The 25902-nt window shown below is 42.9% G+C and overlaps 1 protein-coding gene across 1 annotated transcript; it reads right to left on the reverse strand.

The window, feature by feature from the left end:
• Positions 1 to 1600: 1600 nt before the first annotated feature.
• Positions 1601 to 25681, reverse strand: hs2st1a (heparan sulfate 2-O-sulfotransferase 1a). The gene is made up of 8 exons (XM_018677177.2): positions 25349 to 25681; positions 25045 to 25218; positions 7958 to 8211; positions 7760 to 7845; positions 7326 to 7464; positions 6731 to 6828; positions 5302 to 5459; positions 1601 to 3800 (listed from the first exon to the last, which is right to left on the reverse strand). Exons 2-8 carry the CDS (start codon positions 25166 to 25168, stop codon positions 3577 to 3579), a joined length of 1083 nt encoding a protein of 360 aa, XP_018532693.1. The 5' UTR covers positions 25169 to 25218; positions 25349 to 25681; the 3' UTR covers positions 1601 to 3576.
• Between the last annotated feature and the right edge of the window lie 221 nt (positions 25682 to 25902).

Consider the following 25902-nt stretch of genomic DNA (forward strand, 5'->3'; position numbering starts at 1 on the left):
TCAGCTGCCGTACTAAATAAGAGTGAGTTTACTTTTGAGCTGCCAGGCCAGATAGATCAGGCAGAGCTGTTGTGAAGAAACCACAGGGCAAACACTTCAGTCTTCTCCAATGGGGCCAGTGCATGACATGTCACACCTCAGTGAGAAGATGTACTGCTGCATTACATAACCCACAGGGACACAGTCATCTCCAGCCATACGTCTCAGAAACTGGGCACTCTCTGTGCCTATGGCGCAACGTCTCAAATATTTATTGGTGTGGACAACAACACCAGCTCCACATTTCTAAACTGAGCATTGTCCACATTAAAAGTGACAGAGACCTTGTTGACTAGACTTACGAATTATGTGTTCCTGTTAAAATTAAAAGAAGTCTACTTTGTCTCTCTGTCTCCATGGTGACGTCCTCCGGAGGCTGACTGAGGACAGGTGCTCCAGACAGGACGTGATGGTTCTGACTTTCATATGTAGATTAGTTTGGTCTGTCACAGCCTGTACTGGATGAGTATGGTGTTAAGTGCGCTGGTGTTTATGTACTAGCAGATTAATTATATCAGTTTATATCTGCCTTTATCAGAATATAAACATCTGTGTTGTTCCGCTCTTTTTTTCCCCTGCTGTTACAGTTGAATGAACACTATACTTATCTGTGGACATTAACCACAATAAACATGATGATAATTGCTCTGATTAAGAGTATGATTACTGTGTTTTATAGAGCAGGTAAGTATTAGGTAATGTACCAGAGAAGCTTTGAAAATCAAAGAGAGAATTATATAAGAGGTGAAAATGTGAGGTTTAGGGGCATCCTGGTAGTCTAAGGGTCTGATCCTATATCCATGATCCATATGAAAATATTATGCACTGAATAATATTTTGAGCCAGATACGATTAAATGACTTTATACTGAATCTCAAATGGTTTTGAAACTGTCTTTGAATTCACAACATGATGTATCCCTCATCAGCAGATGAGGGATCTCCACATTTATCTGGGTCAGAGGGCCCAAAAACCAGGAAGCTGTAACTGGAGAATGATTTGAGATTAATGAGGATGAGTCTAATGGCTGATGACTGTCCAGGGATTTTCTGAGAGCAGGGATGAGTAACAGCGAGTGGCAGCACTGGCTCATATTAACTTTCTCTGGCCTCTGATGACTCCTCTCACTTCACATAACCCATGTTCTCATTGTTGTGCTCTCCATTTATTCTCCTCAGCAGGGAGATGGTGTTAACTCAATAATGTTGAGTGCCTAAAATATGTGAAAGCCTTATGTGCTTTTATAATATGTTGTAAAATATAAATAAAGGACTAACATACTTATCTCAGTGCAATCATTATCAAATACTGAAAAGATACAGTGGGAGGATGTGGAGAGGAAAGGATGTGAAAAGGGATAAACACACACACAGAGACACAGTCAGAGGTAGGAGCAGACCTGGCAGCTCTTTATCTCCCTCTGCAGGAAGTCAGCCCTGAAATAATCCAGCTTTAATTTTCACAGTAGCAGCTTTATCTGTCTTTACCACTCCCTGCTGTGTTGTACCTGCTGCTGCTGATGCGTCAACATTTGCATTGAATTAAGAAACACACACGCAACCACCTTTAAAATGTTCTGTATATTTGTTTTGGCAATCAAAATAAGAGAACAGCCATGACAGCCATGTTGTTTTTATGTTCCATCTGACAAAGCTGCAACACAAGAAGAACTGGGTGTAGAGAAGGCACACAAAGACCGAGCGGTAAACTACAGTACGTCCTCAGATGAAAATTCATACCTATTCATCTGTGAATGTAAATACTTCAGAAACTGTGTTGTGAAAGTCCATCCGGTAGAAAACAAAATCTGTGCAGCTCCTCCAGGTGAAGAAATGTTTCTGCCTTCACATTATTCAACTGTCTTAATATAACAGAGGTAACTTTTCCAACTGTTAACAATTTATCAGAGGGGAGACAAGAACTTTAAATCAGTCGATAAAAGGCCATAAAAAACAAAACAAATCAAACCTTAAAGAAAACAAAGGATGAAAACTCCACAAGCAAATTAGCAAAGTTATCACCAACCTTGCCACCATCTTTTACTGTATGTGAACAACTGCAAAGAAAACAGCAGAAATTTAAATGGACTGGACTGCACTTACGTAGTGCGTTTCACATCGACCTCTCATACATATACATTCACACACTGATGACACACATCAGGGGCAAATTAGGGTTCAGTGTCTTGCCCAAGGATACTTCGGCATAAGGACTGGAGGAGCTGGGAATTGGTGGGCGACCGCTCTACCTCCTGAGCCACAGCCTCCCCTCCTTAAAGGAAAGGTTTGACATTTTCTCACTGAGAGTTTGATGAGAAGACCGATGCTCTCATTAGTCTGTCAAATGTAATGCTGCAGCTGGTTAGCTTAGCTGAACATTTCATAGCTGTAACCTTACATTTAACAGACTGATACCAGATTTTCTCATCTAATTCCTGGCAAGAAAGTGAATAAATATATTTCACAAAATGTCTGACTAATCCTTTAAGCAGCAGAGAAATATATTAGTGGACAATCACATTAATCTGCATGACACAAAGTAAAATGCAAGAGAAAAAGTGAAAAGAAAGAGCTGAAAGAAATGTACAAACTGATAAAATGCCCAATGTAAACTTCAAAAGGGTGTTAACGGGAAAAATTAGTTAATATTGTACTGTAACCACTCTGCTTGGATATGAAATGGACTGAAAAAGTAGTAAATATTTACAGCAGCAGCATCTTCACCACTCCAATAATACCATGTGTAAAAGCTTCTGACATTACCCAGGAAAAGGCTCCAGGCAAAGCTGCACATTAACAAGAGTCATCCAACAAAACACTTCAAGTACAGTATAAAACATACGCACTTGTCCCAGTAAGCAGTCCACGGTCACAGGATTTTTATTTCATAAAAACCTCAAACGTTCTCATTCAAGTCCAATAATACAGCACAGTAGTCAGTTTCTTACACTTAAAATCTCTTTAAGTTAGTAGTGGTGGTGAGGCATGGAGATGTTGTTTCACCATGAAAAATGTCACTGTCTTTACATACAAAAAAACAACCATAGTAAAGAGTTAAAATACAACAAAACACAACCAAACAGTACAGAGCCAATGAAAATGCTTTGTCTGGATCAGAGAGTAGGGAAGGATCAGGAGTCGAGGTCTGACCAGCTGCTGAAGAAGACGTCTCTGACCACGTACCAGCTGAGGCCTCCTGTGCAGACGACCTTTGACATGGAAGTGAAAAGGGCGCGGAGGCTCCCGGGAGCTGCCGGGAACGTGACCTGCCGACGAAACTCAAGCTCTTCGTCCAGTTGGCTGGCACAGATGTGAATAACAGAGCTGTCACCAGTCTGTTTGCTGCGTCAGAGGCAGGTTGTTCTGCAGCTCCACGTTATGTTCTCAGTCACACGTACAAACCAGCCACACAGTCAGCAGTAGTCTGTTACAGCTTCCTTCTTTTTTTTTAAGTCTCAGACTGCACATCTGAGCCTGTACAAAGAGTCCGTCCCTCTCCATAAACACTCCAAACTCTTCTATTGACACACGAGTCTCTTTAGTTTTTGGGGTAGATTTTCTCATAGAAGAAGTTTTGTGCCAGCAGGTAGAGTTCCCCGTCCTTTTCTCTGACAGCGTGTGCCCTGACGAACTGGAACTGCTCCAGTGCAAACTCATAGAACTCGTTCTCCATCTTCCAGATGGCTGACTGCTGCAGCTTGGCGATCGACTCCTTCGTGGGCGGCTTCTTCTCGCTGGTCTTCCTCAGGTGGGATTTCTTCCCTGTGATAAGGAGAGAAGGGGATTAAACGAGTCTGGGTACATGTGTTAAGTATTCATGCATTTATACACACAGATGATCAAACAGCCCTTAAATCAAATTAGTTTAATTATTAGGTTTTCCTGTTAATGAACTGCACCTGGAATTGTTACATCCCAATAATGTAACATAGTTACATAGTTTGGTATCTTTGGAAATGTATATTTTCCTGCCACAGTTAGATGAAAATACTGACACCACTCTCATTTCTATATGGTGTAAAGCTACAGCCAGCAGCTGATTAGCTTAGTTTGGCAGAAAGACTGCAAACAGGCAGAAACATCTATCCTGGCTCTGTCCAAAGTCAGGTATATCCACCTCCCAGCATCTCTGAAGCTCACTAATTAATACATTCTTTGTTTTTTTCCTTAATCCACATAAAAACTGAAGAGAAAAAACATTAAGTTGTGGTTTTACAGGGGAGTATTTGCCAGACTATTTCTTGGCCAGGTGCAGTAACTCAAGAGTCTTCTTGTCGCAGAGCGGTTGCTGGGCAACATAACCCCGTCCATAACAAAATAAACTGTCAAGATGTAACATGTTAATTAGTGAGCTTTAGAGGAATTGGTATGCTGATCTGTTAAATTTGGACAGAGCCAGGCTAGCTGTTTCCCCCTGTTTCAAGTCTTTATGCTAAGCTAAGCAAACTGTCTCCTGACTGCAGCATTATAACGACCATAAAGGCATTTAAGTGGTATCAATCTTCTCATCTTATTCTCTGCAAGACAGCAAATAAGTGTATTTCCATGTCAAACTATTGCTTTAAGTCAATGTGATGTGTGAAATAGAGGTTATTAAAAAAGGCTGTGGAATTACAGCACAGATTGCAATCCTGTTTGATGTAGTCTGTATTTCTCTTTAGGGTTATTTTTAAAACTAAAGACAAGGGCCTCTCCTAATGCTCATAGTGAGATTTCCACTCAGAAACTTCAAAACTCCAGTAATAACTATGTCATTCAGTAAATATTGGCTATGCCCCTGCAAGACACAACTCAGAATACAGAACACAAAGATTAGATCTTTTTTTGTTTTTGTTTGGGTTTAGGAAAGACATTTGACTCAGTCTTCAAATTCATTGAAAAACATACCCGATTAACTTGAGTACTGGGGTTTCTCTCCTGCTATAAATTAAGAACGTTATACTTGAGTTATGGTACATCTACATATACTATTGTCAGATTAAATTCCTCTTTCCTATTCATTGTTCATTCTGGCTGCACTCATTGTAACTAATCTGTATCTACATCAGAGAGAGGCATGAGTGCATATTGATCACAATTCAATTCTCAGTGGAGCAATTCAAACGGCTTATATGCAACCACACACACAGACACAGGCACACTTCAGCTCTGCAACGTGAGTGAGCCATTAGGTTGCTTTTTCAGTATTTACTATATTAGTGAGAGGAACCTGAGTATACAGGACAACAGCAAATGGTTTTTCATTATTTAGCAGACTGGGCACCTGTTTTGTACAGCTCAGTGGCTCCTCTGAAAAAGCGTGGCAGTGCAGCCTCCAGCATCATAACAAAGTCCTCCAGCTCTTCTGTTACTCCGACCAGCATGTACTCGTTCACCAGGTTGTATTTCGCCTGCTCCAGAGCCCATTGGCTGCCCACATTCCTGCACAAAGACCAAGTACATCATATGTGGTATTATTTATTAGTATTCCACTTAAACCGTGGCTGTTCTGGTGGAAGGAGGGAGCAGTGTTAGTTAGACAGAGGAGCTGCAAAGCGACAGAGGAGCTGCAGAGGAGAGCTGAGAGGTACAGAGACAGGAAGAATGATTAAGTGAGATGTGACTTGTGAACTGAGTCCAGAGAGGGTTGAGACAGCAGGAGCAGTGGAGCAGAGCAGAGGACAAAACAGAAAGTGAGAAAGGTATCGGAAAAAAACTAAAGGTGGTGGCAGGTGTTGTCATGATCAGGAAATGAAATAATAAGCGAGGAAGGAGATTGTTTAAACCTATAAAGTAACTTTTTGGCAAAGCATTAGAGAACTGGCAGCAACTTCACCTCTTGTCTTCAGTATTTATTTAATGTTTCCAAGGTGCTTTCCACTACTTTAATATAGTGCAAGTGCACCAGGGTGACGCTCAGAAACCTCAGTCAGCTTCAGGAGGGCAGGTGGTTAAAAGATGGAGGGCAGAGTCAAGGAGAGATTAAGGAGGGTGAGAGGGATGAGTGAAGGCAGAGAGCAAGAGATTGATACAGATCATCATGTAGAGAGAGCAGATCAAGGCTGACAGAGCTATCAGAGACCTTGGGAAGATGAGTGAAGCAGAAGTGATAGAAAAGGACTATGGGGCTTAATGTGGTGCACTATGACACAAAACTGATACAGCAATCCTCCTGAACTATTTGAACTGCTTGAGGTGAGAAAAGGATAAGGCTGATGATAATCTAGATGTCATGGTCAACAAATCCCATTAAAAGACCAAAACCAATGTGTTAGGCTAGCTGTCAATAACTACCCTCTGTGGTGCTGAACACCTAGTTCAATACCTCACACATTTACCTTAGAAACTGTAATGGAAATGTAAATTTGCTCTTAAAAAAGGCAAAATAATTTCCTAAACAGCTGAGCAATGTAGTTTTTGGTAAACATTACTCCAACAGAGTGCATTTGTTGGTGCTGTTTGGTGTTTGTAGGAGAGACTCAAAATAAACTACAGTGCCCATGTTTATTGTAAGAAATGAACATGTCAGCCAGTGCAACAGTGTGGCTCATAGATGTGTTTTCAGTTTCGTTTTTGAACAACAAAGCTAAATCAGGCTTTGGTTACATAGACAGTATGTGGATGAATTCATTGTTGTTGTTCATTCATACAAGAATTTAATAGACATGGTTGTTGTCTGAATGTGGTATAGTGTCAGGTGTCTCGGTACATACCAGCATTCAGAGTAGTGACCACAGAAAAAGGGAATCTGGAGCCAGAGCTTCTCAGGGGCACAGTCTGAGCCGCCGGCTGATACACATTCATCAAATGTCTGAAACACAAATGCAGTGTGTGAGGAAAACACTGACTTACAAAATTAGTTAAAGGGCCAAGGATTCAAGACCGTCTAAAAACAACATTAAGGCTCCCCTTTGTTCACTGTAATCATGTTCACACTGGCTATTAAGATCCTCTCCAGTACCAGAGACAAAATCCACAGTCCAAAGTTTATTTGAAGCTAATATGAGATTTCAGTAATCTGTGTTAATCAAATCAAGTGAGTATCTACTAAAGTTACGGTGCTTTACTAAGAAAGTCTCTGTGTGACTCCACCACAGCTCGAAAATGAAAACTACTTTCTTTCCCACTCACCACTTTATGCAACAAACTCAGACTGAAGAAGCCTCATATTAAGTGCAGATAAACATTTGAATACATTTTTACACAAAGCAGACTGTCACACTGGCACCTGATGTTGTTTTAAGACAGACGGCAAAGACATAACTGAACATTTTTAACAAAAGACTAAGAGTATTTGTGGGTTATAACCTTCTTGTCTCCTTGTTTCCTGCGTCTCAGGCCGGGCCGGTAGTCGTCCCCAAAACGTAAAAAGTAATAATAGGACACGAGCCTTTCAATGGGGTCCCGGATCACATTAATGTAGATGGGTTTCCTCTTCACTCCAAACCTGAGAGAAATGACAGAAAACTCAAGACTTGACTTGAATCTGACTAATTAGATTTTGAACAGGCACAGATAACACATTTATTAGTGATAATAATAATAATGTAAATTGAAACATGCTGACCTTCAGCCTCAGCAATGTTACCTTGTGCTACATTTAGATCATTACATTACACTGTGTAAGTGAAGAGCATTAAATGACCACAAGGTGGAGTTAACTGCACAAAGCCACAGCAAGGTGAGTAATGAGGTTTTCACAGTGTTGCCATTAGAGACATGTTTAATAAATATTTCTTTACTTGGTGAAGTCCAGGAAGGAGACATGTCCGTGGTAGAAAGCCGGTTTCATCTCCCTCCATTCAGTCACATTCTTTACAAACCGCACCTGATCAAACCAAAATAATAATTATTATTACGGTGGCTGAAATATTCATTACAAATAAAACGAGGAGTTCATGTTCAGCTTATTAAAGAAGCCTGTGAGTGTAATCTCTGACCTGGTCCTGTATGGACATGACTGGGTTGTTCTTGGTGGTGTTGATGTGCAGGACGTGGTAGTGGTTCTTCCCGCACAGGTCATAGGCGATGTTGGTGAAGGAGGTGCTGGCTGTCTTGGGCACACGGTTGTAGATAATGACCATGTCGTCTTCGTTGTCGGACAGCGACGACAGTGTCAAGTCCCGTTCCCGCAGGCCATCCTGCGTGTGCCGCTGCTCGATCTCTCGTACCTCATGTCTGGCAATGGCTCGCTCTGGAGGGACGACAGGAAGTTAGATACAGGTGAGTTCGGGACATACAGCAAAGGTTTGTGTGTGGGTTTTTTGTAAATAATGAGTGGGCTGCAGCACAGAATAGTGAGCAGAAATGTCCTTCAGTGGGTTACTGATTATACAAACTCCACCCGGCTCCAGGACTGCTGCACTGAAGCCGAACCTGACCTTTGACCTCCCTGGAGCAGAGTAAATAGAAGTAAAACATCTGTATAAGAAATGAGTTAAACTCTCGGGTGTCACAGTGGTTTTCAAAGCAAGAACACTACCACCTCCAAACCCAGGTCTTTGTTTACATACTGTCAATATTTAACATGTCTAATAACTATGCTGAAATAGCACCCAGCTTATGCATATAGAACTTCTTGCTACAAATTAAGATTTAAATTCACACCTCATCCACTTACACCTTAAAATATCTTCCTGTCCTTGTCAGATACCGCTGTGTGAGCGACTCAACTGTAACTTCATTAAAAATGGATTTCCATTTCATCTCTTTTGGAGAGCAGAAAGCTAAAACTCTTTTCCTGCTTCACACAGAGGATCAAGAATAATGTCAAACAGGAATATTAGTTAATCATTTTGTGAGCAGCCTATTTCACGCTGCGGTGCCACGTCTCTTGTTCGCTAATCAGATTCAGCTTTAATAACTTCAAGTCAACAACTCAACTTTAATTCCCCAACCTTTACTTTCCCTCTCCTTATTCAACTGCAGAGTGAAGTGCCTGTGTGCTCCTGTTTTAGATCAAACAAATGCACTGTCATATGGCCAAGTATGTCTCCTGTGCTTCAGACAGTCTCCAGATAGTGTGGAATGATTTATCATCTAACCTGGTTTTCTGCTCTTCTGGGAGAAGAATCATATGTCAAGGGTGAAAAGGTGAAGAGCAGGAGGTGACAGGCTAAGGGTTAGAGGTTGGTACTTAGGCGGTAAGGCTACAGTTATCTGATAGCTAAGTGGACGTTTACGGGACATCAATACACTATAAATGAGGAGGGTGGAGGTTGGCGGGGGGTGTGGGGGTATCTCAATGCAAACACTGCATGGAGCTGCAGAAGAGCAAGACTTCAGTGCCTCAGTGTGAATACAATCAACACAAAGAAGCCCCTGGCCTTTGTCGCCCCCTGGCTTTTCTTGGTCTGAATTCGCCTCAGACTGACTGGTGTTGACAATGCCTCAGAGTGCTCAGCAGGAAGGATGGAGAGGAGAAGAAGGGTGTGTATGTTTGAGAGAGAGAGAGAGAGAGAGAGAGAGAGAGAGAGAGAGAGAGAGAGAGAGAGAGAGAGAGAGAGAGAGAGAGAGAGGAGGAGGAGAGGCAGCACAACAGTGGAGCACCTAATACCCGTGGGAGCTCTCAGTGGAGCCAGCAGGCTGCTAAAACCCTGCCGAAAGCCCTGCCTGGCTACTGAGACACTGTTACAGCTTGGACTGGCCTGGCCGGGTTTAGAGGCTGGCATCTGGCACCAAAGGCCAATTAGGATGTCATCTGTGATTCTGCCGCCCTCTCTTTCATTTGTGCGAACACACGTGGGCATATACACAACAACACACATACATAGGAATACTGTGACTGCCTCCTCTCTTACACCCTCCTGAGCAGCTGTTAATGTTCCACTCATCAAAGCTGGATCTGGTTACGGACAGAGCCCGGCCACTTCGGCACGCTCGCAACTGGTGCTGGGGGCTGATGGCGTGGAGACGTGCCAGGTGGTTGTAATGGGTGACGGCTGTCAGCATGCAGAACAACTGTAATGGAGACATTCATTCACGCGTCCATCCAAAGCATGCGTTAGCCAACAACAACAGCAATAACAGTTGCTATGTTGGAACTTTATCACCTCGGCTCAAATTTCCATTTAGGATTATTTTTATGGTGGAGTTTACAGTGAAAGGAGACAGAGAAAGGCCATGACATTCGAAAAATAGAGTCTGAATGGAACCCGTGACAATGGAAGTCATAAATATTACGTGCCTTTAAGTCTGATATGTAGAACCAGGTGTCTGTAGATCTTGGAGTCTACTTCGGTGTTAAAGGCGCTCAGTAAGGTTGTTACTGTGAGTGATATGGTCTTAAAAAACTTTATTTTTCTAAATCTAATATGATAAATAAATGATAGTGTCCACAATCAACTCTGATAAAACTGCTCTCACTCACAGTAGTCCAGATGAAGCAGGCTTGTGAGCATTAAACTCTCAATAAATTATATTCAAAGATGTTCTCTTCTGAACATTAAAGCTGCTCTAATCAATATTTTTTTATATGAATAATGGGTCAAATAACTATATGTAATGTGAATCTGATTCTCCATTCACTGAACAAACACACAAACAAAAACAGTACTCTCTCACCTTCTCTAGTGGTTTGTCCAGGTTTTGAGATATCCATCTTTCCCGTCACCACCTCAACACAAGGAAGGTGAATTAAATTTGCTTTAGTGCTCACAGCATTGAAAAATAACATTTAAAATATTCAACAGCAACTCCCCCAGTGTCCCTGCTACTCTGGATGATCCAGACCTCGCTGTCAACAGTCCTCACTGGAACTACTTTTCACTGAAGAAACAGTCCGGGTGAAAACTGTTAACAGCGAAGTCTGTGGATTATCGAAAGTAAGGATGGCACTGCTTCTAGAAATAAATGTTGTGTTGAGTATTTCAAATATCTGTTTTTCATTGCCCTGAGCACCACAAACAAAATTCCTCCATTGTGTCAGGATGGAGGCAGAAGAGTCGGAGAGCAAGAGATCTCATAAATAACAAATAAAACTAAAGTTAAAAAAAAGGCTAGATACCACACGGGTAAGGGAGAAAATATGTTTTTGATTGAGAGATTTGACACTTTTAACTGCTGCTAAAGACAAGCAATGTTCTCGTCCATTTTTTTGAATTGCTGATATCTTCAGGGCCTAACAGGAGAACATGCATCATTGCGTACAGTGAGCTTTCTTTTTGCTTGGCTACGCCATAAACACAATAATGTAATCTTTTGTGCACACCAGCTTGCCAGAAAGGCTGCCAGTCTTTCAGTTTTCTTCAAAGAAGTGGGGAAGAGTGAGAAAAGACCGGGGGCTACCGTGTCCCCTAACTACAACGTCCTGAACTATGCAAAGGGGCCCAGAAACCACTTGTTAAAGACATGGTGTTTTGTGCCAAATTTCCAACAACCAACAAGGAGGCAAAACGGGCACGGAGAGGGCTTCTTAGGCTTTGTAGAAGACGCCCTATTCATTGCGAGACTGAACACACTTGGCACAAACCTCTATTTCAGAGGGCGCCACACACACACACACACAAACTTAAGCTTAGCGCTCCCTTATGAGGTCATTTAATTAGAGAACAAAGGCCTGAATTACTATGACCACACAGCAGGCCTCTTTTCATTCTACATTTCCGTCAGTTTCCACCCCTCAAGCCGTCGCTGTGCATTAAAAGCTAATTATGAACCGTGAAGCCAACACGGGTCTTAAACAGTGTGACAACTACAAGCCTATTACTCTGAGTTTCATTCAAAGTGAGAGACAGAAGGAAGACAGAGCGCTAGTAGTTGAACATATTTACTGAAGCAATTTCGCGGCTGATTAGACGCAAGCATTTGAAATCATCATTCATATTCACCGCCAGATCTGCGAAAAGTGACAGGCCGTCATGTATTATTGCTATCACGTCAGATCTGATGGGATAATAAAAGTGGGGGAGAGAAGATGATCCTTTCTCCAAGCAGCTCATAAATCCATCATCACTAGATCCACCGGTAGGAACACTCCCTGCTTCCCCCCTGAGAGGGTTAGCCCCTCGAACCAAAGCCTTGGGCTAGGTGGGTAATAGAGATTGGCTATCAGCGGCAGACTGAGGTGTACGACTTGTATGGTTCTGCTTGGATGCCGCTGGATTGCAAAATCAATGAAGGATGACAGGGAGGAGATCTAGGTTGCTGCTGTATAAAAATCGAGTTAGTCTGCTGCTGCTGGTGCTGCTGGTGCCGTTTCTCCCTCTTCCCTCTATATAGACTTGGACGCATGCTGCTGTTTTGCAGTGCCAGGTTTCCAGGGGGACAGTTATGTCACCACTGCAGCACTCACGAACATTTGGATAAACTATACACTTCCGAATTTCTAATTATTCTAATTCAGTCTTTGGATCTGTTTAGCATAGAGTGGATTATCAGAGGAAGCAGGAATAAAGTCAGGCTGACGGGGAGATTCAGGCCTGACTAAACAGAGCAGAACCTGCATTACCATTGTTATTTAAGTGATGAGAAGGAATATGAAACATGCTGTGAGAGGAATCTGTTGTGCAGCTTCTCAGCGCGGCTGGCAGCTGTAGAAAGCTGAAAAAGGAGACATAAACGAGAGCGCTTTCATTAAGTGATTGTGAAGGTGTTCGGTACATTCAAACTGCCTTCAGAGCTTTCAGACAAGCTCAGTATGACAGGGGGAACAAAGACATGCACGCACAATGCAACACATAAACTAGCCTTAAACTCTTCACCAGACACCAATACGTTCATGCAATATGCAGCATTTCATACAATTCACATTCACGCTTGTTTTAGAGAAAGATGGAAACACATTTGATCCACAGTGCAATTGTTTAGGTGGGCTTTTTGAAAGGGGGGTAATTGCCAAAGCTGAGGCATTTTTCCCACTGGCTTTGACACACAAGTGCGACATTGACACTGAATGAAAGGTCTCATTCACTGGTCTGTCCTCCACAGTACAGCTGGGGGAGAGTGGAGAGGTGGGGGAGTTGAGGAAGAGAAGAAGAGAGGGGGGACAAGGACCAGCCAGGTCTGAGTAAGACTGAGAATGACGACCAAAAATCTGAGTATGATTTAGAAGGACTGGGACAAGGCAGGACTAACCTGTTAGGGGTAAAAGTTTGCTGTTACAGTCTTCCACCTCAGGACTCCCTTTGAGTTCAGTGGACACAGCCGACAATACATGGCAGTTTCATTATTTTCATTATTAACCAGTTGGTACATCACACTGTGCAGAGCTCACTAGGATCATTTTTATGTGAGGAAACAAGAGGCCTGGGACGGCGGTGGCAATAAAACCTCAGTCATTGGCCTGCCACGACTGAACACTGAATTTTACATTGTCAAAGAAACTGTATTTAAAGTGGATTTATGACATTGTAGCTGATCCCAGATCCGTCAGTATCTGTGCCAATACCAATCTCGTGTACTGGATCCCTAAATTTTCCACAGTAAACACATAATAATAAAGATCTCCAGTGTTTTCTCAAAGTTTGTGGAAGACTTGAGGGTACGTATTTGGTGGCGGGTTTGGTGGTCCTCGCCAAAGGAAATGTTGTGTTTTTCAATAAAAAAAAATATGCTTATCACATCAGTTTTGAACCATTACTATTAACATTTTTATGTACAAAAAGCTGAAAGACAAAACTTGTTAAAGACATTCACTGGTGACCAACTACAACCATTAGATCTGGGAAAAGTCATGCAGGTAGTTTTGATGCACTCCACAATGATTTTGGCTCATTGTTCATTTTGCCTTGATCTCAAAACTAGGGTCCCAACAAGTTTGGGTGATAAGATTTGCATATAATATAAGAAAATTCATTTGAAAATTAATGTTTACATATTAATACTCGCTTGTTTACTGTTTAATCAACAGCATCCTAAATTTGCTGCTTTTTTCTTTTATATGGACCCCTTGGGTTTTCAGATATAGTGGACATTTTTATTATTTCTATAAACTACATAGACTAAACTGTATCAAAAAATAATTGTCAGATTAATCAATAACAAAATAATTACTAGTTCAAGCTTTAGAAAATTCCTGACAAATTTGCAATTAATGAAATGACCAAAAGCAGGGAAACAGGAACTTTTGCGGCTCCTCTGTATAATCCAGCTACAAGAGTCAGTGACTAACTGAAAAACAACAAAGCACAGAAACATACAAAATGTCTGGCAGATGTGAGTTTCTGTTTGTTCCAACCTCTAGATTTACCATAAAAGGAAACTGATTGGGAATGCTAGAAGTGGTACTGAACAATGCATCAAGTCAGACTGCAACACGAGGGACAGCGAGGCTCCATTATTAGAATTCAAATCAACAGATACACCCAGTGAGGTGAGGTAGTGAAAATAAAATTGTCTGGCTACACTGCAGATCCCAATAAATAAGACGTTTCACAGTGATGTGATACTTCCTGTCCTGGACTTGGCACTGCTGCTTTGTGAGGCTCCATAAATACAGGCTGTAGAGTTTTTCATTGTTATGACTTTCACAGTAGCTCTGCTTTTACTATAAGGTGCAGAGAGGAGGAGGAAAGGTGAGGAAAGCACAGGGAGGTGTGAGGAGGTGGGCGTGCTGTTAAGGTCATGAGCCGGGTTTCCAACCTTGACGCTGGGAGCGCGAGGGAGGCACTCCATCCTCTGGAAAGATGATGCCACCGCTGCTGCTGGCCATCCCCCGGGTTTAATTCAGCACAAACAATCCATGTAAAGGTCATGTATCCTGAAAAGCCTGGAAATGACTTTATTTTCTCCGCAACGAAGTAACATGTTGAAGACAAGTGTCTTATTGTCAGAGAACGCCGACAAAGCATTCCTCAGATATGGAGAGGAGACAAAACTTGTCTGTCAGTGCTGACAAGGGCATCACAGTGCAGACAGTTCAAAGTGGTTAAGTGGTTTAGAGTATGGGTCTTAAGACCATAATTACTCCATTGAGTGTCACTGAGAAGGAAGATGTTAACACTAGAAACTAGAAATGACCTTTTTTTGGAGAAGACATTCAGAAAGTGCAGGCCTGAGCTGTAGCTGGTGCATTTTTTGCTCTTTGGAGTTCATGAGCTATAGATAAAATTCAAGCTGTTTGACGAAACTCAAGGGTACGCTAAATAAGCTCCAGCCACATGTGGCCCATTTATAATTCCTAGTCTAAATGCAAGCCATGCCTCTACACTAATGATAACAATCTGGGATTGATGGAGATGATAATCATCATGGTTCAACCTGCCACTTTCTCCCCTAATATGTCTTTTGTGCGATCGAAGCTGGTAGTGCTGTCTGACAGGTGAGCCAATAATGTCTGGGAAAACAGAAAGAGTAAAGGGGGCCACGTTGTGTCTGCTTCATCAGAAACAGCCAGTCGGATGAGATTATGGCACAATTTACACAGATGGCAGATCCCATCATTCCCCTGCCTTGTTAAGTAAAGGTGGGTCTGACAGGTTGCAAGGGGGAGGGGAGGGGAAGGGAGGAGGAGGGGGGGCGATTGATTGGAACAGATCTCATTTTGGCACAGATTGTCAATGACTAAGCAGTGGGAATTAGCCAACGTTTTCAAAAGCATTTGCGCTTCAAAGGAAAGAGAAAATATCTGGGCAACTCTTGTCAAGAGAAGAGTCATTAAATGCATTTGTTAGAGGAAAGGAAACCACAGCAGGAATGTCTCTGTCACTGCTAAATGCTTTAACCACAGCCTCACAATCACTGCAGTTAACATCTGTGAGTGTGAAGTGGGAGGAACTTAAAATACACAAATTAAACAGCAGCTGAATGCATATAGATTCACACTGAAATACAACTCTCACTTTTGCTCACAGACCTCATATCCTAATATAACAACAAACAATGTTTGTATAACAGTGCAGATCTGGTTGCACGCTACAACCCAGATATCTGATGTTTCCTCTGCCTCTCTGTCTCTCAGCCCTGTAACAGATAATTAATAATGCATATATGGGAGTCCAGGGAAAACTCCACACTCTATTAGACAGAGCAGACGACAGCTATTCATAGGTTTAATGATGAGTGGGAGGGACAGGTGAACACCGCAGAGAATCTGTCCCACACAGAAACGTGTTACAGAGCAAGAAAATGTTTTACAGACCATCTCTGCACCGAGAACCAGTTCAACTTATCAGTTCTTATCATCTGTGCAGGCTTATCTGTGTGTCTTTCATCTCCTTGTTCTCTGCTTCTCTTTTTTCATCTCATTATATTTAGCATCTGCAGGCCATGTACCCAGCGAAGATGCTGTTCTGTGTTCACCATGAGAGGTTCACTCTGTTAGGATGAACTGGGCCCACTTTTACTCTCCAGATATTGATTCCAACACGCAGTACCTAAACTCAAGATTTCGGTCGATATGGAGCACTGATTCCCTGCCAGTGCTCTTTTTTTGTTTCCAATTCAAAATCTGTGAACTTCACTATGTGGAATAGACTTGGATCGTTCCTCTGTGTGTTCCTCTCACATGAGGCTGTAAAATGTCAATTTTGACATATTCACTAAAATCTCTCTTACTGCCCAGCTGCCATAATCCATAAGAGAGACTGTTTGATCCGACAATACTTGACTATATCACATTCACAGCGATATTAAAAGGGGAGCTCTGCTGATTTGACATGATTTGCAGTTAAATATGCAAAACAAAGTGTTGTTTCAGTTTCAGTTCTCTATTAGTAAGGCTAAATATATTTTTTCATCTCACAACAAGACTGTTCCAGGTTCAAACCCCTGTTTGCCCTGGACTTTTCTGTGTTGCATTTGTGCAAGACATGCTGGATAATTGGTGACTCTAAATTACCCGTAGCTGTGAATGTGAGTGTGAATGGTTGTTTGTCTCTATATGTCAGCCCTGTGATAGACTGGTGATCTGTCAAGGGTGTACCCCGCCTCGTGCCCAATGGCAGCCGGCTCCAGCCCCACCACGGCCCTCAAAGGAGAAGCGGTATAGATAATGGATGGATGCATGCCACATAATTACTATGTCCACTGTTCGATTCTGTCGAAGGTCTAGATTCTGTGTCATGTCCTTCTTTCTCTCCCCCCTGTTTCCTGTCTGCCTCCACACTCACTACTACTATCCAATAAAGAGGCCATAAAAAAGAAGATAGGCCTCAGTCTAAGAGCCGATTCATAATTAGGTAAATATAAATATATAATTAAACTGCATTAAATGAAAATTGAATTCATACATTTAGGACTTAATCATGTAAATTGTGGTAGACATTTTCAATATTTTCTGACATTTAGTGAACTAAAAGATTGATGGCTTAATCTGAAAAGTAAGTGGCAGATTAATCAGTGCTGAAAATAATAAATAGCAACTCTGATAAGTAGAGACATTAATACAGCAATGTTACTTTGATGCTTGCGCATATTGAGACATATCGCTCTAGAAACTGCATTTACAAAGTTATAACAGTGACATTGAGACAGTATTTTGGATCAATCATGTCTGGACGACACCTTTTTAATAAGGTCAGAATCAGCAGCGATATTATTCCAGCGTATTGGACCAGTGCATTAATATTGGCCAGAGGCATGACATGAAAGATACAAACACTGGTCTAATAAGAAACAGCTTGATCAATCAGTCTGGTGTGTAGTATTACTGAGTGAGCTGAGATCGATGCAAAGTGTTGGGGAGAAAACATGAACACCACACAGAGAGAGAAAGAGATGCAGACACACAAATCTACTGATCCACTCCCAGCAGGGGACAGTCTGAGTGTGGGAGCTGAATATTCAGCAACCCAGATCCTTCATTAATGAGGTGCACACACACACACACACACACACACACACAACACAGCTGTCTGCCGTGTACTTATTTGTATTCTGCCTAATGAACTTCAAGTTGAATTTCAGGCAATTTGGCAATGCTGCTCACACTATTCAGCACACTGAGGAGAGGGAAAGAGACAGAAACCAAAAAAGAGGCCAGGACAAAGAGAAGGATGGACGGAAAGAAAAAGAAGCATGGACAGGAATAAAAGAGGTGAAGAGGGCTGATTGGAAGAGGAGTAGAAACAGTGTAGTGGCCTCATATTAATGCAGTTAGTCCCTGAGGGCACCTGGTGTTAGACATGTTACAGGAAAACAAGATAAAGGCAGCTTTAAGCCTGTTCTACAACTAATAGGAGCAAAGTTGAACCAGGGGCTGAGGAAGAAGGGCAGCACTACTCTACCAGCTTCCTTCCTCCTTTATCCTTCTGTGCTCTGATGAAATTGGTTGTAAAAATGCTACAGGCGTGCTTTCTTGATTCCTTTTTTTTTGTAGGGGCTTATGATTTTCACCAGCCAGGGCTTTAAATATTTCTGTGTCGCAATGAAAATTAAATCATCTCTTTCATTTCCTCTTTTCACTGTAACACCCCCCTCCTCTCCGTACATTTCCTCCTCCTTTGATAGCACCTTATTTCCAAAGCCAGCAGCGGATATTCTCCTTTCAGGCGCTCATCCAATGGGGTTAGTAAAATACAAGAGGGATCTGAATAACACAATAGAGACTCTGCGTGCAAATAAAGAAGTTGTTTACAACTATTGATCCAGAGGGAGCTGGATGAGAGTACCGTCATTATAACTTATTATCATGACAGAGGTTTATCAGCTGCACGCTCGCCATTTCTCCTGTCAGAGGAGGAGCTATATGGCACCGGGGAGAAAAAGAAACACTGCTAATTCTGCTGAAAAGAGTCAGCAGAGTTAGCTCGATGGAGAGACGCCTGCTGTCACGTGTTTACAGCAACACACTCCACCATATGTCAAAAGCCCACAGGCTTTAGCCCAGGTATGGCAATGTGTCAGCCAGAGTCTAAATTTGATCTTGTACCTTCTGTGATCATTAAGAGCGAAGAGATTATATCTGAAACTATGTATGAAAGTCACATCAGCAGAGCACTCAGGATCAATGTTCACTCGGAGCATCTCCGCTGGACAGTTTGCTGACCTACGTCTGATTTATCACAACTAAATAACCTCTCATCAGCCGTCAGTCAGAGCTCTGTCTTGTCCCCACATGTTCAGTCAATATAATCGGGCCTTCAGGGTTTCAGTGCCACATGGTATTTTAAGCCCATTTCTTCGAGTTGAGCGAGCTGACACCTCTGCCCAACAGTGACACGGGAGGAGATGAAGACGGAGGGGAGACAGCTAGGAGGAGAAGCTGTGTCTGCATGCAGAGGTGGGGAGGGAATATTGGGGAGAGGCCAGTTGAGGGGAGTGATGGGTGGTTTTGGAGCGGGGTGTTCTTCTAGAACGGCCTCCAATTACATCCGGGGTGTGAAACCGTCCATAACACCCTGATTAGCCTGTCTGTCATACTGCTACAGCAGCGAATGCAGAGCCGGCTCCGGTTGCCACTGCTGCGCGCCACTTTGCAGGAACGCATTCCCTTGTCAGACAAAGTGTGCGCCAGGGGCCATAAATCCTCGCTCCCAATCAAAGCCCGCTTCTAACAATACACCGAAAGCCCAGTATGACCATTAGTGCTCTCTCTCTCTCTCTCCCCACCTCCCTCAACAAATCCATCCCCGACACCTACGCCCATCTCCGCAGTGGGCTCCTCTCCATTAGTCGCTCAAATGGCATGTCTCAGAGAGTGACTGAGCAGGCTGGTCCAGGCGATAGACGCTACTGGCTGCTTACAGTAGCAGATGCCAACGTGCAGAGTGAAAGCAAATGACTCATGCACCCTTTATACCCCTTAGGGAAGCTAAAAACAGAGATGTGAGGTGTCAGGGAGAGTTCAAAGTGAATCTTAGTGCCCTGTCAACAGGGAGGACAAGAAAACAACAACAACGAGGAGAGGAAATGCTGGAGGTTACACATTTTGGAGGCTGAAGTTTGCACCTGGAGTTGTGGGACTCAGTCAAGTCGAGTGCTTCCAACGTGTCACCAATTAACTTAAGGAAGCCACCGTTTGGTGTTGCAGCCTGCTGAAGTGAGTCACACACACCAGTTGACACACACTTGACAAATGTGTGGGAGTAAAAGGAAACCAGGTAGACACTTGGATCATCAATAGGGTAAAAATTCAAATGCAGCTGCAGCTCAAAGTCTTATCAATGACAGGGTGAATGATGCACGGCGGTGGGGCAGCTCGGACGTATAAACTGGTCGAATCAATGTCCATGCTGTGTGTGCATGAGAACACGCCAGCGATGCCTGACCAATGTCCTTTTCAAGAGCAAATTCCTGACCACATCCCCAGGTCCCTCAGCAGCAGCAGAGCGAGGGTGGGCTCCAGGCTATGAGTGCCTGGCATGACAATCAAAATCAAATTCAAACGCGGGCCCAGGAGCGATGGGCTGCAGCGACAAATGAATGCTTAAAAGTCTTGCGTCAGCTCTGCAAACACTTTGACAATGAGCGCATGCATCTCTCCCCTTCTTCTGCATTCAACAGCATCTCTCTTCTCTTTCAGGGCTCATCACAGAGCCGCTTGTGTCTGGAACTAAATATCAGCACGCAACAGATGGAAATTGAATTCCTTTAATCAGTCTGAATAATGGCCAGCAGATAAAAGGCGATGAGGCTGAGGGGGAGGGAAAAAAAAGTCTGAATATCTGTCCTGCTGGGTGACACGCAGCCCTCATGGCCTGCGGGGCAAAGAGGTGAAGAGGCCATTTTGCTCTTGTTACAGGGACCATGAGGTGACAGTTTTATAAGCAACGTTTCCATTTACGCAGCTCTCAATATACCATAACTCCCCTCTAGAATTAACCTGCCACCTATAACTATGGGTTTGGTTTCTGACTGACTTTAAAGCATCAGAAGGGGTCGAAACAAATTTATTCCTAGAATGAAATCTAAGGTTTTCGTTGTGTTATGAATTTTCTCCCTGAGGATATAAGTTCAGCATGGCTTGAATCTATTAAAGCAGGCAGCAAGGACAGGTGTTACACAAATAATGATGCATTCAACTGTATAATGAACATGCCTTCAGCCAAAAAGGACAGGAATGAGATATAAAAAAAAGGGCTAGTTTCAGAAGCACTGCTGAAAGAGATGCCACTGGTATCCATTTATTAATATTTTCCCTACACTGGTGGTTTACTGAGCTTATTCTTTAGCAATATGGAGGGCTCATCCTACAGTCTCAAGACACAAGTGACAGCTTTGTACATAAAAAACAATCAATGTCAAATGACTCTGCGTATACCAAAGAAAATCCATGAAGATATTTTACATGATCCCCTTGTGTGAAGATGTTTTTTTGTACAAATTTAACTGGGCTCAAATCAGGCTTTTACTTTGACATGAAATTTTTTTTCAGCTGTCTAATCCCTCTGGTTATGGCCTTTTAAGAGCTGTTTCAACACAAGAGAATTGGGGAAAATTCGTCTGTGTTGGCTTCACTTTTAGGCAACTGATCTAATTTTCTGGACTGGTTGAGAAGATCTAATCACTGCTGAATCAAATTTAGGCATCCGGCTCATGTTTGACATCAATGAAACATTATGCTGAAATGTCAGTCTCAAACTTCAAAATAAAGTTAAAGGTGAAAAGTGAAAGCTTAAAGGTGAGTGCCTGAAATTACCACAACTGAGAGTTAATGGCAACCCTGACAGGGAAAGTGGCCTTGAATGCCCGTTCCTGGCTCTTTATTAAAGGAACTTTATTTCCATCCATCCATCCCTCCCTCCACAGTGAATCTGCATTACTGTTGACCCAGCCGGCAGCAGTGCCGGTGAGCAGCCGGAGAGAAATACTGTCAGAATAATGGATTAGGCCCACAGCAGGACACACAGCTGCATCACGGCATGATTGTAATGCAGGAGACTTCTCAGTGAAACCTTGGGACGACGATTGGCTTGGAAGCAAATCACAGCTTGTCTGCCCTGTGGGAGGTGTCTAATGGGGGAAATGATTCAACCTGCGTGTCGGGCAATAGGATCCCACGCTGTGAGGAGAGGGTGCCGGTCACTCCAACTCATGTGAAGTTAATTGTGAGCATGTGAGAATATGATACAGAAAGGTGACGCACAGGCCTGTTTCTTCTCTCCTAATGATCATGTTAGAGTTATTCTTGGTATCTTGATTTTAGGTTCGGACACCACCTGCCTTTGCTCTGGTTGCTGGGCTGCTTTTTACTGTTGCACAGATGGACCTGCAGCAGGCGTACCTGGTAATGTGACTAGGCCTGTGGCCGTCTGTCAGCATCGTGCCTGTGAAAGCCTCAGTCACAACTATTTGGCTATGCAGCACATAATTTAGAGCTCCAGTATACAGACGTCTGCTCAGTCCAGTCATCCATCAAAGCGCTTTTTGCCAAGTCAACAGATTCTCATGGTGGTGGGCAGTCGGGGGAAAGGCCTCTCAGGTTCTGTTTCAGCATTGGGAGAGTGTGAGTGAGTGAGTGTGTGAGTGTGTGTGTGTGTGTGTGTGTGCAGAGTCTGGATTTTCACTGGGTGTAAAGTATAGCCCTTTATAGCAGCAGTAAACCATGTCACAGGCCAATATAGCCATCTATACCCCCAGGACTCCTGATTGTTCCAACACGTGAAAACTCAGCTGGGATACTTTATTCAATTAAGAAGACTATTAACTGTTTTACTCACAGTCTGGCCTGGAAACTCCCCAACACAGCATCATCCGTGACTTATTGATCAAGTCTGTCTATTAATCACCTGTCTGTGAGTCTGTGTGGTTTCAAACTACTAATGATTATTTTCATAACCAATTAATTTACTGTTGGTCTACATTATGTCATAATAGTGAAAAAAGCCCATTACATCTAAATTCCCTAAACAGCCCAAAACCAAAAGATGAGCACAAATATTTACATTTGTCAAATACATTTCTGTTGCTTGAATAATGACTCAAGTTATAACCTGATTATTAGAATTATTGCTGATCAATATTCTGTCGGTTGATTAATCAGTTAATCATCCAATCGTTTTAACTCTAGTCCCTGTAAAAGTACCTTGACATCAATGATCTAAGGCCCTAGCTAGAGTTGAAATGCTATTGGCAGATTAACTGATTAGTCGACTGACAGAAAAATTAATCACAGACAATCCATAATCAAATACTTTTTTATTTTTCAAGCAAAACAAGAATTCAAAGATCATTGATTGATCGTTGATTCATTGAGCAATTTGAAGACATCACCTTCTATTCTAGGTGTCTGTGAAGCACATTTTTGCTACAAATCTTCACTATCTGACATTTCATAGACTCAACAACTGACTGAGAAAGACTCAATGTATTAAACAGTAATGACAACAGCAGCTACTCAAAACCAACACACAGTCATGGTTCATAGATACGCGCGCGCACACACGCACACACACACAGGTGTTTTCAGTCAATTTAGCTAATCAGACCTCTCTCCATCACTGTGTGGGCCTGTACAGGCTGTGTTTGATTGATAGCTCCCTCACTTGCCAGTTTTGTTGCACAGGACTAACAGGAGAGGTACAGCTTACACCATATCATTCTTAAAAATACAGAGTTTGGTGGCCTCATGTTGCCCAGCATACCTCCACCCAGCTACACCCTAATCAGCCATGAGAGTTTGTACAGGGTACAAGTATGTATGAGTTTGTACAGGGTACAAGTATGCAATAGTTAAAAGGTTAGAAATCTTTATTCACAGCAGACATTCTCACTTGTCACTGCAGAAAAAGCACACATGTTACCAATAACACTGATGACTTTTCTGTTCCACTAAGTGTCCCTGTAAGCCATGAGTGAACCAGCATGCACAATACCACAACTCTGGAAGTGCTTCACCTAAATGGAATTCACTGCAGTCATCGTTAAAGTTATTAATTACACCTGTGCTTTTCCAGCTTTAACATGTCAAGATGTCTGCCGTGAAAAGGGTCTGTCGGCTGCCCCTCTCTTCAGTGCCGAGCTCTCTCATAAAACGATGTGAACCTCTGAGGTGCGCTGGCTGCACCCTGTGAGTGTCTGCATCGCTCTGCTGTTCCTTAAAAAATCCCCACAGTGGAGGCACCAGAGAGATAATCCTGCAATGTCCCAGATCTTTATTGGGACTGAGCCCCTGATGGGAGCTAGCAATGAGATTTGAACACAGCGTCGGCCAAGTTTCAATCAGAGGAAAGAGTTATGGTAAAGGGGCAGGAGAGGATTTGCAGCAGTGTGGTGTCCCCGTGCATTCAGAATATTACTAAAAATTACTTTGAGCAAAAAGACGTTTTCTGATGTTCTGTGAGCACTGCAATATATTCCTCAGTGACCGTCCCACCATACAGGCTGAACCACCAGCCTCGCCCACCTCGATTTCATGTCTTTATATTTCTAAATTAGCTGCTGATTTCTCATCGCATTTGAATGCAAGTGTACCAGAGATGAAACAATTAGGTGTACTCATCAATAAGTTGACTGACAGAAAATTAATCCACAACAATTTCTCTGATCAATATCTTTGTTTAAGTAATGGCACAAGCTGAAATGCTAAATATTCTCCAGTCACAGCCTCTAAAATGAGGATTTTCTGCTTTGTTCTGTTACAATATCACTGTGAATGTAATATTCTGTGGGTTTGGGACTGTTGGTCGGACAAACCAAGACACACAGAGACCTCATCATGGGCTTTAGGAAACTCTGATGGGCATTTTCCATTATTTTCTTCCACTGCAGAGACCAAACGATGAAGCAGAAAATAATTGTCCCTAAAGTCACTCACACTAAAGCGACACTCACTCCCTGTCACAGGGAAACAGGCTGAAGACAGAAGCACCTCCTAAATCTCACACTGCGTTGCACAGATTAGGATGAGAGGTGGACTATCTGTAGATATTAAATTACCGCAAATACTCAGAATAATTCAACATTGTAGTCTCACAGTCATGCCAAGTTCAGCTGGACTGCTCCCACATTCAGCATCTCATGACTGTGCCATTGTCTGAACCATACGATGAAGCATGTGTGGTGGATGAGGTGCTGCTCTCTCAGCACAACTGCCTCTTATTGACCCAAATGCACAACAATGGGGATGCACAGATCTATACGGACCCACGAAAAACACCTCACATCCAGCCTGACGGGCTGTGATCAGGCTTAAGCCGCTTAAACTTACCGAGCTTTCCCCGGGACTCCTCCAGCTTCTGGATCTGGTTCTCCAGGAAGAACATGGCCACTGCGAAAGCCAGCAGCGCCAGAAGCTGCAACTTGGGCGGCATCATGACTCTGAGCAGCCCCATCAAATCATCCAGAGAGGGATATGGTCAGTCCATGCTCAGAGGAAGAGACACTGAAAACACATATACATATACACACACAGCGACGACGGTGATTACAAAGCGGCTGAGTGTCTGTGCATGGCCCTCTCTCCCTCTGTGTGAGTGGATATCTCCCAGAGCTGTTTCAAATCCTTTGGTTACCTCAAATGCGAAGTGTTCATATTCGGCTTGGTTATTTCATCAAGTCAGCTCCCAGCAGCGGAGCGTCGTAAAGCGCTAGAGATTTCTCCACAGAGCGGATTTGTTCCCCCGGGGTGTAGGAGCGGTGGTACCAACCGCTGTCGCCTGTGTCCCCCATGTAGCGCTGTCCTGTCCCAGCCAGTGTGTTCACCACCGCACCAACGACAGACTATTACTACCAGTCAGGCCATTGGGTGTATGAGCAGTCCACCACGCAGCTGCGGGTTTCTATTCGCCAACTATCGCTGGCTGTTCAGCCTGGATTGGACCATGTTCACAAACAGGTCTGATCCCCGACAGCAGATGTCGCACTTTTTTCTCGTAACATGACAACAGTAGAGGCGAGGAAGAAATTATGGGTCGACCACATTATATGCCAAAATTCAATAAACATAAAATTTAATTATACTCGTCTTAATATGTGATATGTTTGTGAAAATGTGTGTATAACGTATATGGATTATAGTGTAGTTCAGCGGGCGTTGACATTTTTTGAAAAGAAACGTCGGTTATGA

Source organism: Lates calcarifer, linkage group LG4 (assembly GCF_001640805.2).
Source record: "Lates calcarifer isolate ASB-BC8 linkage group LG4, TLL_Latcal_v3, whole genome shotgun sequence".
NCBI lineage: Eukaryota > Metazoa > Chordata > Actinopteri > Centropomidae > Lates > Lates calcarifer.